Here is a 14,853-nt window from a genome sequence, read left to right as displayed (position 1 = left end):
TGGCACCGACAGACGGCCAGAAGATGATTTGAGCTGAATTTAGCCTCCGGGACGGGCCCGAGGTGGTGTGCGATCTGATGACATCATTAACAATGCATCTACAGGAGCAGAGCGGAAGTGGAGGGAGTGGGGTGGATATCCATACCACCGTAAAAACCCTTCAGGCTAATGCTGCGAACATTGGCCAGTCCGCCGCAACTCCGCAATTTCGGCCCCAGAGAGTCTACAAAGGGATATAGATAGGTTAAGTGATTGAGCAAAAATTTGGCAGATGGAGTATAATGTGGGAAAATGTGAAGTTACCCACTTTGGTAGGAAAAATAGAAAAGAAAAATATTACAGGTTGTACCTCTCCAGTCTGGCACCCTTGGGATCTGACTGGTGCCGGACCGGAGAATTTTCCAGACCACGACATGTCATGCCGACCCTAGACTTACTCAGTCCTGAACGCCTCTGCCAAGCTCCGGCTGCAAAACTTGGGTCTCGCTCCCTCTCCGCGCCAATCCAACCTAGGAGGAAACACCAGAGGAGGAGCAGCCAGCCCCAGGACACAGCATGCCGAACCGGAGGCAGCGGGGAGAAGAGCAGCAGCTAGCCCCAGGACATAGCACAGGACGCCACCCCCACCGGGAATGATGCCGGACCAGGGATGTTTCTGGACTAAAGAGTCCCGGACTGGAGAGGTACAACCTGTATTTAAATGGAGACTGCAGAATGCTGCGGTACAGAGGGAGCTGGGTGTCCTCGTACATGAAACACAAAAAGTTAGTATGCAGGTACAGCAAGTAATTAGGAAGGCAAATGGAATGTTGGCCTTTATTGCAAGGGGGAGGAGTATAACAGTAGGAAAGTCTTGCTACAACTGTGCAGGGCATTGGTGAGGCCACACCTAGAGTACTGCGTACAATTTTGGTCTCAATATTTAAGGAAGTATATACTTGCATTGGAGGCAGTTCAGAGAAGGTTCACTAGGTTGATTCCTGAGATGAAAGGGCTTTCTTATGAGGAAAGGTTGAGCAGGTTTGGCCTCTACTCATTGGAATTTAGAAAAATGAAAAGTGATCTTATTGAAACATATAAGGTTCTGAGGGGGCTCGACAGGGTAGATGCAGAGAGTATGTTTCCCCTCGTGGGGGAATCTAGAACTGGGAGGCATAGTTTCAGAATAAGGGGTCGACCATTTCAGATGGAGATGAGAAATTTCTTCTCTCAGGGTCGTGAATCTTTGGAATTCTCTACCGCAGAGAACTGTGGAAATTGAGTCAGTGAATATATTCAAGGCTGAGATAGACTGATTCTTGAACGATAAGGGAGTCAAAGGTTATGTGGAGCAGGCAGGGAAGTGGAATTGAGGCCAAGATCAGATCAGCCATGATCTTACTGAATGGTGGAGCTGGCTCGAGGGGCCGCATGGTCTACTCCTGCTCCTATTTCTTATGTTCTTATGAACCGCTGTTCCGCTGGATACCTGTACTGCTACAAAGCGGTTATCCCATTGTAATGCAATGGTTTATTTATATATGCTGTATGCATTTGGATGTAAGATGATGACAAAGAACCGATAAAACAACAATTCAGCTCGAGAGCAGGCGAATGTGAAACGTGTACGTGCAGGTAACAGTGTGAGTGATCGTGCGCTGGTTGGCGGGCTCCCTCCGGCCCAGCGTGGCCCGGCTCTGCCTGCCTGCCGTTGCTCGACGCTCAGCGAACCTCGCGCCCTCGGCGACCGTTACCGGCGCGCGCTGGAACGTCCGCCCACCACATTCCAGTTTGAAACGACCTGTCCGCCTTTATTGTCCGTTGGAAAGGTACCGCGCGCCCGACCGGCTCACGCGCGAAAGGGCTGCGCTATTTAACCACGTACCCACGACCTCTCCAAACTGTTAAAAGAAATGCAGGAGTGAGATCCACAAACAACACTGACTGACTTGTCATACATTACGCACGGTAAAATTTGATGGCGTGCGAGGGAGAAAAAATAAATGAATTAAGTAGATGAAATGAAAGGAAAATCTGGTGGCAGGTCGATAAAAGAATCATGCCGCGTTGGATGTCAGACCCTGTAAACGGACGGACGCGAGGACCCTGCGGAATGCGAGGGCTGCGCTTTTCTCTATATTACGGTACGGCGAATATTGGAGTGACAGGCGGCCGTGTGCTAAGTAACCAAGTGAGCTCGTACACACTCACAGCTCCAGTCCCACTAAGTTTGTGCATCCTTTTCTTAGCGTTAATTTACTCGAGCTTACGTTACTTCATAATCCGAAGATTTTGATTTACTTTTTCCACTCAAAGCAAGGAACTTCAGGAACAGGAAAAGAGCTGCACATTGTGCAAGTGGGCGCGCCCCCGTCTCTCCATATTAATGATTACTGTTCACTCGAGGTTGCTGCCGATCATTGACGCGGGGCTGTGTGGCCGGGCATCGTGTTGGCAGCTTCTCGGCTCGACCGTTGAGTGTGTTACGGCCGGCGGTCAGGATGTTGGAAGTCACCGTGCCCGTTGCCAGAGGGGCGTCGGAGTGTGAATACTGGATCGACGGCTCCAACAAAGAGAGCGCCCTGGAAGATTACTATGCAGTCGGATCGGAACTGGGACGGTACGTCTGCAGCTAATTCCACTTTCTGTCAGCACATGTCAATCTGATCAATCACTCAAAGCAACACTTGCCAACCCCGAGTGTTTGCAGGGCTGGAAAAATGTCAAACTTCCGAACAGTAACATTAAAATAAAAACCCAAACGATTCCAACAGTGAGACATCCTGATATTGGTTTATCTATTTGGCAGATAGTTTCTGTATCGACCTGAAAGGCAAAACGAATGAACAGGCAAGGGTTATACTTAAGTATTACAGATTAATATTTAAAGAGTGGTTTTGACATGAAAATGTGATCTGTTTGCCAATGGAGCATTAGTGACTTCGACGGTCTGAAGAACTGAATTGTTACTTTATTGGTTATTTGTCATCTTAAATTCATATCGCAGTGGCATCCAATCCATATTTAAATACTGCAATACTTTTCAATGGAATAACGGTTTTGAAAGATCTCAGTATAAATGACGTGAAAATCACTTGCAGGACTTCTTCATTATTCTCTTGTTGTAATAACATTGTTGTTCTATTTATAACTTTCATCGACTTAAGAATCCAACTTGAACCCATTTACCATAAAAAGATGAACTTTTCAAATCAGGATAGTGATTTCATAAGATAAGATTCATTTCTCTTTTTCTAAATTGCTGGTATGTAGATGACGATCAATGGGGCGACTGGCTGTTTTTTGTATTTTGACCTGTTGGTTCTTGATTTAATCCCTTATTTTGATAGTTTTGGAATCAGGATGCTCAGGTGCCCATTTCTGGTCGTTAGAAATGGCTCTAGTACAGAACCGAAGTTCAAGGTTTGATTCTCAATTTATGCAATTAGCTAGTCTTACATAGAAACATAGAAAATAGGTGCAGGAGTAGGCCATTCGGCCCTTCGAGCCTGCACCGCCATTCAATGAGTTCATGGCTGAACATGCAACTTCGGTACCCCATTCCTGCTTTCTCGCCATACCCCTTGATCCCCCTAGTAGTAAGGACTACATCTAACTCCTTTTTGAACAGGCAATGAAGCAATTTGGTTAGGTTTCCTACTCTTGATCATTATCCAGAGACTCCTGATAGAAAGTGCACTTGTGGATATTGAGTGAAGACCCTTCACTGTTGAATAGCTGCTGAAACTCACTATCTCGGCTCAGATATGAAGAACGATTACAAGGTAACAGAGGACTGACACTTTTTGTGTACACATATTGTCATTAAAATTCAAGAGAGGAGGGAAGAAAATGGGGTAGAGGAATGGGAGAGCATTCACTTTTTGAACAGAGTACTCATCATAGACAGTCTCTCAGAATCGAGGAAGACTTGCTTCCACTCTTAAAATGAGTCCTTAGGTGGCTGAACAGTCCAACACGAGAGCCACAGACCCTGTCACAGGTGGGGGTAAGGGTAAGGGAGGGTGGGATAGGTTTGCCGCACGCTCTTTTCGCTTCCTGCGCTTGATTTCTGCATGCTCTTGGCGATGAGACTTGAGGTGCTCAGCACCCTCCCGGATGTACTTCCTCCACTTAGGGCGGTCTTTGGCCAGGGAGTCCCAGGTGTCGGTGGGGATGTTGCACTTTATCAGGGAGGCTTTGAGGATGTCCTTGTAACGTTTCCTCTGCCCACCTTTGGCTCGTTTGCCGTGAAGGCATTCCGAGTAGAGCGCTTGCTTTGGGAGTCTCGTGTCTGGCATGCGGACAATGTGGCCTGCCCAGCGGAGCTGATCAAGTGTGGTCAGTGCTTCAATGCTGGGGATGTTGGTCTGGTTGAGGACGCTAATGTTGGTGCGTCTGTCCTCCCGGCGGATTTGCAGGATCTTGCGGAGACATCGTTGGTGGTATTTCTCGAGTGACTTGAGGTGTGTACTGTACATGGTCCATGTCTCTGAGCCATACAGGAGGGCGGGTATTACTACAACCCTGTAGATAGTACTAGGTTTATGTCCTTAGACCACTGTCACTCGTACCCCTGTCAAGAATAAGATGATTGTTGTTAGTTTTCAGCCAACCTCATACGTGATCCGTGCAAAAGCTGTGAATTTAGTGGTCTGGCGTTCAGGGTAGATGACTCCAGTTGGAGAAGTCAGCTGAAGGAAAATCTATGGGAAATAAATATGGAGCTAAAAATAAAATACAAAACACCCCAATGTTAGATGAATTGTGCAAATTTACACCTGTCGTAGTATTGTGATCCTGCTTTAGCCAGTACTGACATTGACTGCTAGGTATTGGTTCAGTTCATCCTTAATGGCATTCTTAACTACTACATGTGTAGGAATAAGGGTTCTACTTCTAAAATCTATAAAATAAAATTGTGTGACATTCAAGGGCAAAGGTCGAGTTCAGATGTCCTCTGACGTTATTTACTGTAGGCTGTTGCACATTGTCAATTAGCAGGAAACAGTAAAAGTGTATTTCCATGCCAGTTCTAGTCAGCCAGTAACATTCAAGGGTTTTGTCTGAAAATGTAAAAATACATCTCATTAACTCTGAAGAGCTTTGCATTCAAGCTTGACACTGTAACCACACTGCCTACACCAAATGCTACCCACACACACATTCTTTTTCTAGTTCCTGGAAGGCTACCATTATACAGCATCCATTTTGAACTGTTTTTTAAATGTTAGATCATATGTAAAGTAGATTCAGGCAGCTCAAAATCAGTAGAAAATCCATAATTTATGCTCTGCAATATAACAGTGTATGCTCTAGGTAATTAAATTCAGTTTGTGAAAATTGTTTATTAATTGTTAAGGCATGTATTTAGCTCCAAAAGCAATTTTATCAATAACTAATTTTATAGAAACTTTTCATTAAAATATATAAATATATTTCTACAGCTCATTCCTGAGCTACAATTTAAATATTAACCCTTAAGCTGCCTGGGATCTGCACCTGATTTTGCTACAACTGCATTAGACTATCCTTTTCAATGTTTCTTAAGATTAATCCTCATATCCTATATATATTTTTTAGCAAGGTTATACAGCTATATATGGTACCCATGTCCTCAGTGGGGAGCTCTTCTTGAAGGGAGCACAATTTGTCGACAGAGCTACAACAGTATAGCTCTAATACTCTGACCACATACCCTTCTAAAATGGCTGCTGTTGGGAGTTGTGGGTCAGTGAATTTAACCTTGTATCTGTGTTTTATCTTTTATATCTGAGATGGATTTATTTGTAATGACACATATAGAACAACACATCACGCACTCTTAGTGATTTCACTCATCAGTTAATTTATATATTTTTTTACCGAGTACTTCGTTCTAGATTACTCTTCTTCAGATTTGAACAGCTAGTCTCATCCTCACAGCCCTTATTACCTCTGCAACCTGATTTCCATTCTTGGTTTCTACAATGGGGAGCAGAACCAGGAAACATCAGAATAAAACCAAGCTTATTTGTTGGCAGAAAAGCTCCTTGAGAATTGTTTTTTCAGCCAATACGAAGTTACTTTATTGAAGCTTGATTAAATTGAAATCAAAAATGAAATAATAAGTGGATGATAGAAATTCTTACCAGTGAAAGAAAGAAAAGTCCACAGAAAGAGTTATGATGGCCAAGGTAGCTGAAACATGATACCTCATCAATTGGGCAAGTGATTTGTCGTAGTGCCACATGATATGACAAATACTGCAATTATCATCCTACAGTGCAAGGTTCTCTACTCATTTTAATTTTAAGTGTCAGTGTCCAAAGTGGTGGGAAATTTACAGCTGTTATCTGTCATGTATTCAACTGTCATTATAACCCATGTATAAACTGACCTAAGTTGTACACTGTGAGAACATTGACCACTAGGTGGTGAACTTGTGGGAGACACTCCTAACCTGGACTTTCAGGTATAAAAGGGGAAGCTCCACCCACCTCCATCACTTCAGTGCTGGTGAATAAAGGTTACTGGTCACAGAGTGACCTTCTCTCAAGTATGGGCCTCGTGTGCATTTATACTGTATAGTAAGGACATTAGTGCTTTAATTCAAACTCTTACTCCTGAGGGTGGGTTGAGCTCTTGCTACTGTACAAGCAGCTGCTACAATTTAGTGTACTTTTAGTGAAGGGGGAAAAGCCTATTTAGTGCCAACATGGCTATTGTTTGGAAGTTCTTTGCTGGGCAAATCAATAACTAATCAACTAATCTAGAGCAACTCACTGTCTAGTTTGATTCAGTCAGCATCTGAGATGATTTGCCTTTAATAATGTCAGTCAGGGAACTAAGCTTACCATAAACTTTCAAAAAATAGTCACTCTGGCACAAACTTAATAGCATTTTCACTTTCACTGAGCAGAAAAAAACGATTGATAGAAACATAAGTCCTGATTTTAACTGAGAGCGGGAATCAGTTGGTGTCAAACATTCCTGACTTTGTCAACATTAGCCCTGGGCTATTTTAACTCCCAAGCCTTATCTGCATGCCGCTGGTCAGCTGACCGCCCAAAATGGGCAGAATTGGCAGCTGGTTGGTGGATGGCTGCGGAATTTCTGATGGTAGGAGGTTGCCAGGTGGCACCAAAGGAACTGTCCTTGGTAACAAGGATAGTGGAGACGAGGAGGTTTGAAGAGGGTCTCCCAGGAAGGACGTGAGGGGAGCCTTTGGTAGGAGAGGCAAACATTCCTTATCTGGTCAGGAAAAGTAGTCTGCTCCTCTTGATCACACAAGGAAAGTATTAAAAAAAAGTTTTAGCAAACATACCAGTTTGTGTCACCTCTGGACCTGCATCCTTGTCTGCTGTCTTCACCTGGTAGAAAAGCAACAACAGCTTCGCTGCTCAGGCCATAGTTAATATTGCAGTCAGGGCCCGATGATATAGTTGGAGCCTGATCTTCATATTTATAGAAGGACCCCGCTAGCTTCAGTTGGGCCTCCTTGCCACCTGCTCAGAAGATCAGGTTTGTTTGAAGAAGGCGGGATCAGTGTTAAGCATTAGTGGATGATTTTAACTGCCTATCCGTCCTCTGTTTGCCAGGCGGGTAGGGTTAAGATTGTCCCTGTAGTGTAGGACATTTCCAAGTAAATTCATTTTTGAAAAATGTGAATGATGGCAATAAAGGGAGTCACAACCCATTTAAACAGCTGCAACTTTTAAGTGAAGTTTTAAAAATAGACATCAATGAATGGAAGTATATATGGATTACATTACATAGGCTATATGGCACAGAAACATACCATTTGCCCAATCAGTCCATGCCGGCGTTTATGCTCCACTCGAGTCTCCTTCTGTCTTTCCTCTTCTAAATCCATCAGCATAACCCTCTATTCCCTTCTCCCTCATATGCTTGTTTAGCCTCCCCTTAAATGTATTTATACTATTCACTTCAGCCACTCCCTGTGTTAATGAGTTCCTCATTCTCACCACTCTTTGGGTAAATAGGTTTCTTCTGAATACCCTATTGGATTTCTTGATGACTATCTTATATTGATGACCTCTAGTTATGCTCTTCCACACAAGTGGAAACGTGCTCTCTCTATCCACTCCATCAAAACCTTTCATAATTTTAAAGACCTCTATTAGGTCACCCCTCAGCCTTTTTTCAAGAGAAAAGAGACCCAGCCTGTTCATCCTTTCCTGATATGTATACCATCGCATTTCTGGTATCATCCTTGTAAATCTTCTCGGAACCACCTTCAGTGCATCTATATCCTTTTTTATAACATAGCGACCAGAATTGTGCGACTACTCTTTAAGTGTGGTCTAACCAACGTTCGATACAGGTTTAGCATAACTTCCCTTCTTTTCAACTCTATCCCTCTAGAAATAAATCCTAGTTTGCTATTTTAAGTCTTTGATAACCTGTGTCGCAACTTTTAGTGATTTGTATATTTGTGCTCTGAGATCCTTTTGTTCCTCCACCCCCACCTAGACTCGCACCCTCCAAGTAATAAGCGACCTCCCTATTCTTCCTGCCAAAATGTAATGCCTCACAAATCTGTGTTGAACTTAATTTGCCAATTATACCCATTCTGCAAGTTTATTAATGTCCTCCTGTAATTTGTTGCAGTCGTACTCAGTATTGACTATCTTTCCCCACCTCCCAATTTGGTGTCATCTGCAAATTTCGAAATTGTGTTTTTGATTTGCAAAGTCTAAATCGTTAATATAAATTGTGAACAACAGTGGTCCCAGAATTGATCCTTGTGGAACACTACTTCCCACCTTCTGCCACTGTGAATAGCTACCCTTTACCCCTATTCTCTGATTTCTGTCTTGAAGCCAGCGAGGTATCTATTCTGCTACTTGTCCCCAGACTCCATATTCTCTGACCTTGTTTATCGGTCCATTATGGGGTACCTTAAGGCCATTTGAAAATCGAGATAAATTACATCTACTGGATGAACATTGTCTACTCTCTCTGTTACCTCTTCAAAAAATTCAGTGAGGTTGGTCAAGCAAGACTTTTCCTTTTGAAATCAACGCTGACTTCATTATATTTTTGGTTTCTAGATGTTCTATTTTCTCCTTTAGTAGTGATTCTATTTTTCCTACCATCAATGTTAAGCTGACTGGTCTATAATTCCCTGGACATGTTCTATCCCTCTTCTTGAATATAGGTACAGGTTGTACCTTTCAGGTCCGGCATTCTTTGGTCCGGCAACATTCCCGGCCGGGGATGGTGGGGGGGGGGCGGGTCGCAACCCGCGCTGTGTCCAGGGGCTGGCTTCTCATCTTCTCCCCGCTCCTCCTTCATTGGGTCAATGCAGAGAGGGAGCGAGGAGTCTGGCGGCTGACTGAGGCGCCGAAGTTGGGCCTGAGAAATGCTGCGCAGTAGGCGGCAGGTCATTGTCAGCAGCGTTGTCAGCAGTACCGTTAAGTCTAGAGTACTGCTGATAATGCTAGAGTCGGCATGACTTTCTGTGGTCCTGAAAATTCCCTGGCCTGGCACCAGTCAGGTCCCAAGAGTGCTGAAATGGAGAGGTACAACTATATTACATTAGCTATCCGTCAGTCCTCTGGCACTACATCTTTTTGTAATGAATTATTAAATATGTGTAGTAATGCATCTGCTCTTTCTTCCCTAAATTCTTTTAAAATGTGTGGATGTAATCCATCTGGATCAGGGGTTTTATCCTCTTTGAGTTTGATTAGTTTATTTAATCTAGATAAATTACATTTACTGCATTACCATTGTCTACTCTCTCTGATACCTCTTCAAAAAATTCCATCAGGTTCATCAAGCAAGACTTTCCCTTTTGAAATCCATGCTGACTATTCATTATATTTTTGATTTCTAGATGTTAGAAATATCTAGAATAAATATATCCCCTCTTTTTATTTTAACTGCATTTATCTCATTACTAACTTCATCATCCAATGTCATGTCCACCTGTTCTATCTCCCTGATAGATACTGATGCAAAATAATTATTTAATATTTCTGCCATCTCTCTAGCATTGCTTGTGTCATATTATCCTGTCTATCCCTTAATGGCCCTATCCCCATCCCAACCTTCCTTTTCTTATTGATGTGTCTGTAAAATATTTTACTATTTTTTTTTATGTTCCTTGATAATTTCATAGTTTCTCTTTGCCTTCTTAATTGTTTTTTTGACTTCTCTCCTAATCTCCCTTTGTATTCTCCCTTATCATGCACTCCCCTGCTGTCCATGTACTTAATGTATACCTCTTTTCTTACCTTCAATTGTTCCGTTATGGCTTTATTCATCCATGGAATCTTATTCGTGTTTAGTTTGTTCTTTCCTTTTAGCGGAATATATTGTCCCTGCTCTCTGTTGAACACTGTTTTAAATGTTTCCCATTGCTGTTCTACATCGTTTTTTTGCCAATATTGTTGCCCATTTTATTTTCATAAGTTCTATTCTCACCCCCTCAAAATCAACTTTACTTCAATCTATTAACCTGGTTTTCATCATACTGATATCCTTTTCGATTATCATCTTAAAATGTTTTATATTATGGTCACTATTGCCTAGTTGTTCCCCTACTTTTACTTCTCTTATCTGCTTTGGTTCATTCTCCATTACTAGATCCAATAGAGAATCCTGCCTTTTTGGGCTTTTTACATATTGGGTTGGAAAAGATTCCTGTACACATTGTAGGAACTCCATTCCTTTATCCCCTTTACTTACCTCTTCTGTCCAATTAATATCGGGGTAGTTGAAATCTCCCATAATTATTATTCTATGTTTTTTTACTAATTTCCCTAATTTGTCTGTATGTTTCTTCCTCCCCCTCCCTTCCACTCTTAGGTGGTCTGTAGACTACGCTTGTTAGTGTGATTGATTCGTTATTATCTTTTATCTCTATCCACATAGATTCTATTTTTATCTTGCTTATAGCTGTGTCACTTGTTTCTACTGCCTTTATGTTATCCCTAATAAGTACAACTACTCCACCTCCCCCTTTATCCTCTTTATCTTTTTTAAATATGTCATACCCATAATGTTTAATTCCCAGTCCTGATTTTTCTGTAGCTATGTCTCAGTAATCTCTACTATGTCTGATTCCTCACAAGGCATGATTGCCTTCAGCTCCCCTGTTTTATTACGGATACTGTACCGACAGTTTAACTCATTTTTAATAGGATTTCCTCTCACTTTAGACCCTTGTACTATAACTCTATTTATTCCCTTGCCATCAGTGTCCTCCCTTACTTATTCTTTCCAATGCTCTCTTTTCCTGCTTTGTTTATATTTGGGCTGGTTACCTTTCTTGTAGATCCCTCCCCCATCTTACTAGTTTGAAGCCTTTACCACCTTCCTATTTACTCTTTCTGGTAGGACATGGGTCCCATCCCTGTCAATATGTATTGACAGTTATTTCTCAGTAATCAGTTGTAGGTTATGAATTGATAAATTTGCAATGATGATGTCATAGTCAGTGATTCTTTAGTGCGGACATCATTACAGAGAACAGAGAGTCGGGATAAATGGTTCATTCTCTGGTTGGCAACTAGTAACTAGTGGGGTGCTGCAGGGATCAGTGCTGGGACCCCAACTATTTAAAATCTACATTAACGACTTGGAAGAAGGGACTAGTGTAACGTAGCCAAGTTTGCTGACGATACAAAGATGAGAGGAAAAGCAATGTGTGAGGAGGACACAAAAAATCTGCAAAAGGACATAGACAGGCTAAGTGAGTGGGCAACAATTTGGCAGATGGAGTATAATGTTGGAAAGTGTGAGGTTATGCACTTTGGCAGAAAAAAATCAAAGAGCAAGTTATTATTTAAATGGAGCAAGATTGCCAAGTGCCGCAGTACAGCGGGACTTGGGGGTACTTGTGCATGAAACACAAAAGGATAATATGCAGGTACAGCAAGTGATCAGGAAGGCCAATGGTATCTTGGCCTTTATTGCAAAGGGGATGGAGTATAAAAGCTGGCAAGTCTTGCTACAGCTATACAAGGTATTGGTGAGGCCACACTTGGAATACTGCATGCAGTTTTGGTTTCCATATTTACGAAAGGATATACTTGCTTTGGAGGCAGTTCAGAGAAGGTTCACTAGGTTGATTCTGGGGATGAGGGGGTTGACTTATGAGGAAAGAATGAGAGGTGATCTTATCAAAATGTATAAGATTACGAGGGGGCTTGACAAAGTGGATGCAGAGAGGATGTTTCCACTGATGGGGGAGACTAGAATTAGAGGGCTTGATTTTAGAATAAGGGGCCACCCATTTAAAACAGAGATGAGGAGGAATTTCTTCTCTCAGAGGGTTGTAAATCTGTGGAATTCACTGCCTCAGAGAGCTGTGGAAGCTGGGACATTGAATAAATTTAAGACAGAAATAAACAGTTTCTTAAACGATAAGAGGATAAGGGGTTATGGGAGCGGGCGGGGAAGTGGAACTGAGTCCATGAGCAGATCAGCCATGATCTTATTGAATGGCGGAGCAGGCTCGAGGGGCCGTATGGCCTACTCCTGCTCCTATTTCTTATGTTCTTATGTTCTGTAGTACAAAGTATTGAAGATACAGAAACACACCATTCGGCGCAGCAGGTCCACGCCAGTGTTTATGCTCCACACGAGCCTCCTCCCATCTTTCTTCATCTAATCCCCATCAACATAGCCTTCTATTCCTTTCTCCTCCATATGTTTATCTAGCTTCCCCTTAAATGCATCTATGCTAGTCGCCTCAACTACTCCTTGTGGAAGAGAGCTCCACAATCTAACCACTTTCTGGTTAAAGAAATTTCTCCGGAATTTCCTATTGGATATATTTGTGACTATCTTCTATTTATGGCCCCTCATTCTGGACTCATGGAGCACACCAGCTGTGATCCTCATGACCAGTCAAAAAATGTAATTCTATAGTATTTGTTCTTAAAAAAAGAAAGCTACTTAGATTAGTTTTAAGGTTTTGATTTCACTTAACGGACAGATGATGGTTATAGATTGAATCTTCGAATCATAGAAATTTACAGCACAGAAGGAGGTCATTCGGCGCATCGTGTTCGTGCCGGCCGACGAAGAGTTATCCAGCCTAATCCTACTTTCCAGCTCTTGGTCCGTAGCCATGTAGATTATGGCACTTCAAGTGCACATCCAAGTACTTTTTAAATGCTATGAGGGTTTCTGACCCTACCACCCTTTCAGGCAGTGAGTTCCAGACCCACACAACCCTCGGTGTGAAAACATTTCTCCTCAAATCCCCTTTAAACCTCCTATCACTTACTTTAAATCTATTCCCCCTGGTTATTGACCCCTCTACCAAGGAGAATAGGTCCTTCCTATTCACTCTATCGAGGCCCCTTTACAATTTTATACACCTCAATTAGGTCACCTCTCAGTCTCCTCTGTTCCAAAGAAAACAACCCCAGCCTATGCAATATTTCCTCAAAGCTAAAATTCTCCACTCCAGGCAACATCTTCGTAAATCTCCTGTGTACCCTCTCTAGTGCAGTCACATCTTCCTATAATGTTGTGACCAGAACTGCATGCACAAAATCCAGAATATCAAATTCCCCAAAAAGCTTGAAAATTATTCTTGTGCTTTAGGTTATTACCTGAATTTCTCGAGTCATTTACTCCCTTTTAATGACTCCCACATATTTATTATGTTCTATAAAATAAATGAACTTAATACTTCCAGAACCTTGTGGGTAGCATGTGCAAAATCCTTGCGCAGCAGAGCCCACTGAAGAGAAAGGTTTTTTCTTTGTGGTATGCGTAGTGAAGTCATAAATGTGTTTATAAACAGTGGGGAAAAAATTGAATAAATGCGGACTTAAGGCGCTAATATTACCGGGACGTTAATTTTAGTCGCTGATGTTCCCTCGCAGGTCAGGGTCGCCACGCTGCCCATGGCCACCGCTCGCCGCTCGTCGGGGCCATAAAAGGAGTGGCGAGCGGCGGCCATGGGCAGCGTGGAGGCCCCGACCTGCGAGGGAACATCAGCGGCAGGTTGGGGCCATAAAAGGAGTGGCAAGCGACGGCCATGGGCAGCGTGGAGGCATGCCACTACAAGATACAGTGTGAGCTTGTGCAGGAGGGCAACAGCTGTGAAGAGCGATGTCATCAAGACCCAGGTCGGTGATTGGAGCATGGGCAGGCACAGCAGGAGCGGCGAGAGGGGCAAAGGAGCGGCAAGAGACTGTGGAGGGACGTGATTGGGGCCCAGGGGAGGCGTGAGTTCTGGGCCAGGGGCCCAGGGGCAGCATGGATCAGCCCACACTGCGATATGTGTGCGCATTAGGTCTGTGCAGTCTCCAGTTGTCTTGGGTAATCCTTGCCACTGGACCAAGACCTAGCTCTGTCAAGCCCGTGTGGTGGTTGGTGTGCAATGGCCACCTCACGTTAAAAAAATGCATGCACAGGCATCTTCCACCTTTCAGAATGTAGTTCGGGTTCTTCATTCGAAACGCCTGTGAACTCGTCCTTTTTTTGGCTTGGAAGCAAGTCATTCTCGTTTCAAGGGACCGCATATGATGATGATGATGAATTTTAGCGCTCGGAGATTTTTAGTGCCGGCGGTGGAAAAATTGATTGTTAGCGCCCTAAGAGTTTAGTGGAGCGCTAAGGGAAGCGTTCTAAGAGATGGATCACTGCAAAGCAAAAAACAAATTACAATAAATTACAAATCACCTATTTTCCACATAAAGTACCCCAAATAAAGTTATATCATAGGAAATAAAATGAATTAAAATCACAAAAACTTACCTGGTACACTAATCCTTTTCATTAGCGTGCAGGGACAATTCTACATGGCAGCTTTCCCTGGTGAGATTTATGCCGGGCGCAAAGGCAAGCGCATCATAAGAACATAAGAAATAGGAGCAGGAGTAGGCCATTTGGCCTCTCAAG

The 14,853-nt window shown here is 43.0% G+C and overlaps 1 protein-coding gene across 1 annotated transcript in view; it reads left to right on the top strand.

The window, feature by feature from the left end:
* The first annotated feature begins 2,077 nt into the window (after window positions 1-2,077).
* Window positions 2,078-14,853, top strand: part of LOC139234129 (calcium/calmodulin-dependent protein kinase type IV-like) — a 406,822-nt gene continuing 394,046 nt past the window's right edge. Inside the window, exon 1 of the mRNA XM_070865140.1 lies at window positions 2,078-2,599. Within this exon, the coding sequence (XP_070721241.1) occupies window positions 2,481-2,599 (119 nt within the window). The 5' untranslated portion in view covers window positions 2,078-2,480. The remainder of the gene's footprint in view (window positions 2,600-14,853) is intronic.

The sequence above is a fragment of the Pristiophorus japonicus genome, chromosome 1 (genome assembly GCF_044704955.1).
Source record: "Pristiophorus japonicus isolate sPriJap1 chromosome 1, sPriJap1.hap1, whole genome shotgun sequence".
In the NCBI taxonomy this organism is placed as follows: domain Eukaryota; kingdom Metazoa; phylum Chordata; class Chondrichthyes; family Pristiophoridae; genus Pristiophorus; species Pristiophorus japonicus.
Note: the sequence above shows the minus strand (reverse complement) of the source record. Positions and strands in the feature narration are given on the sequence as shown.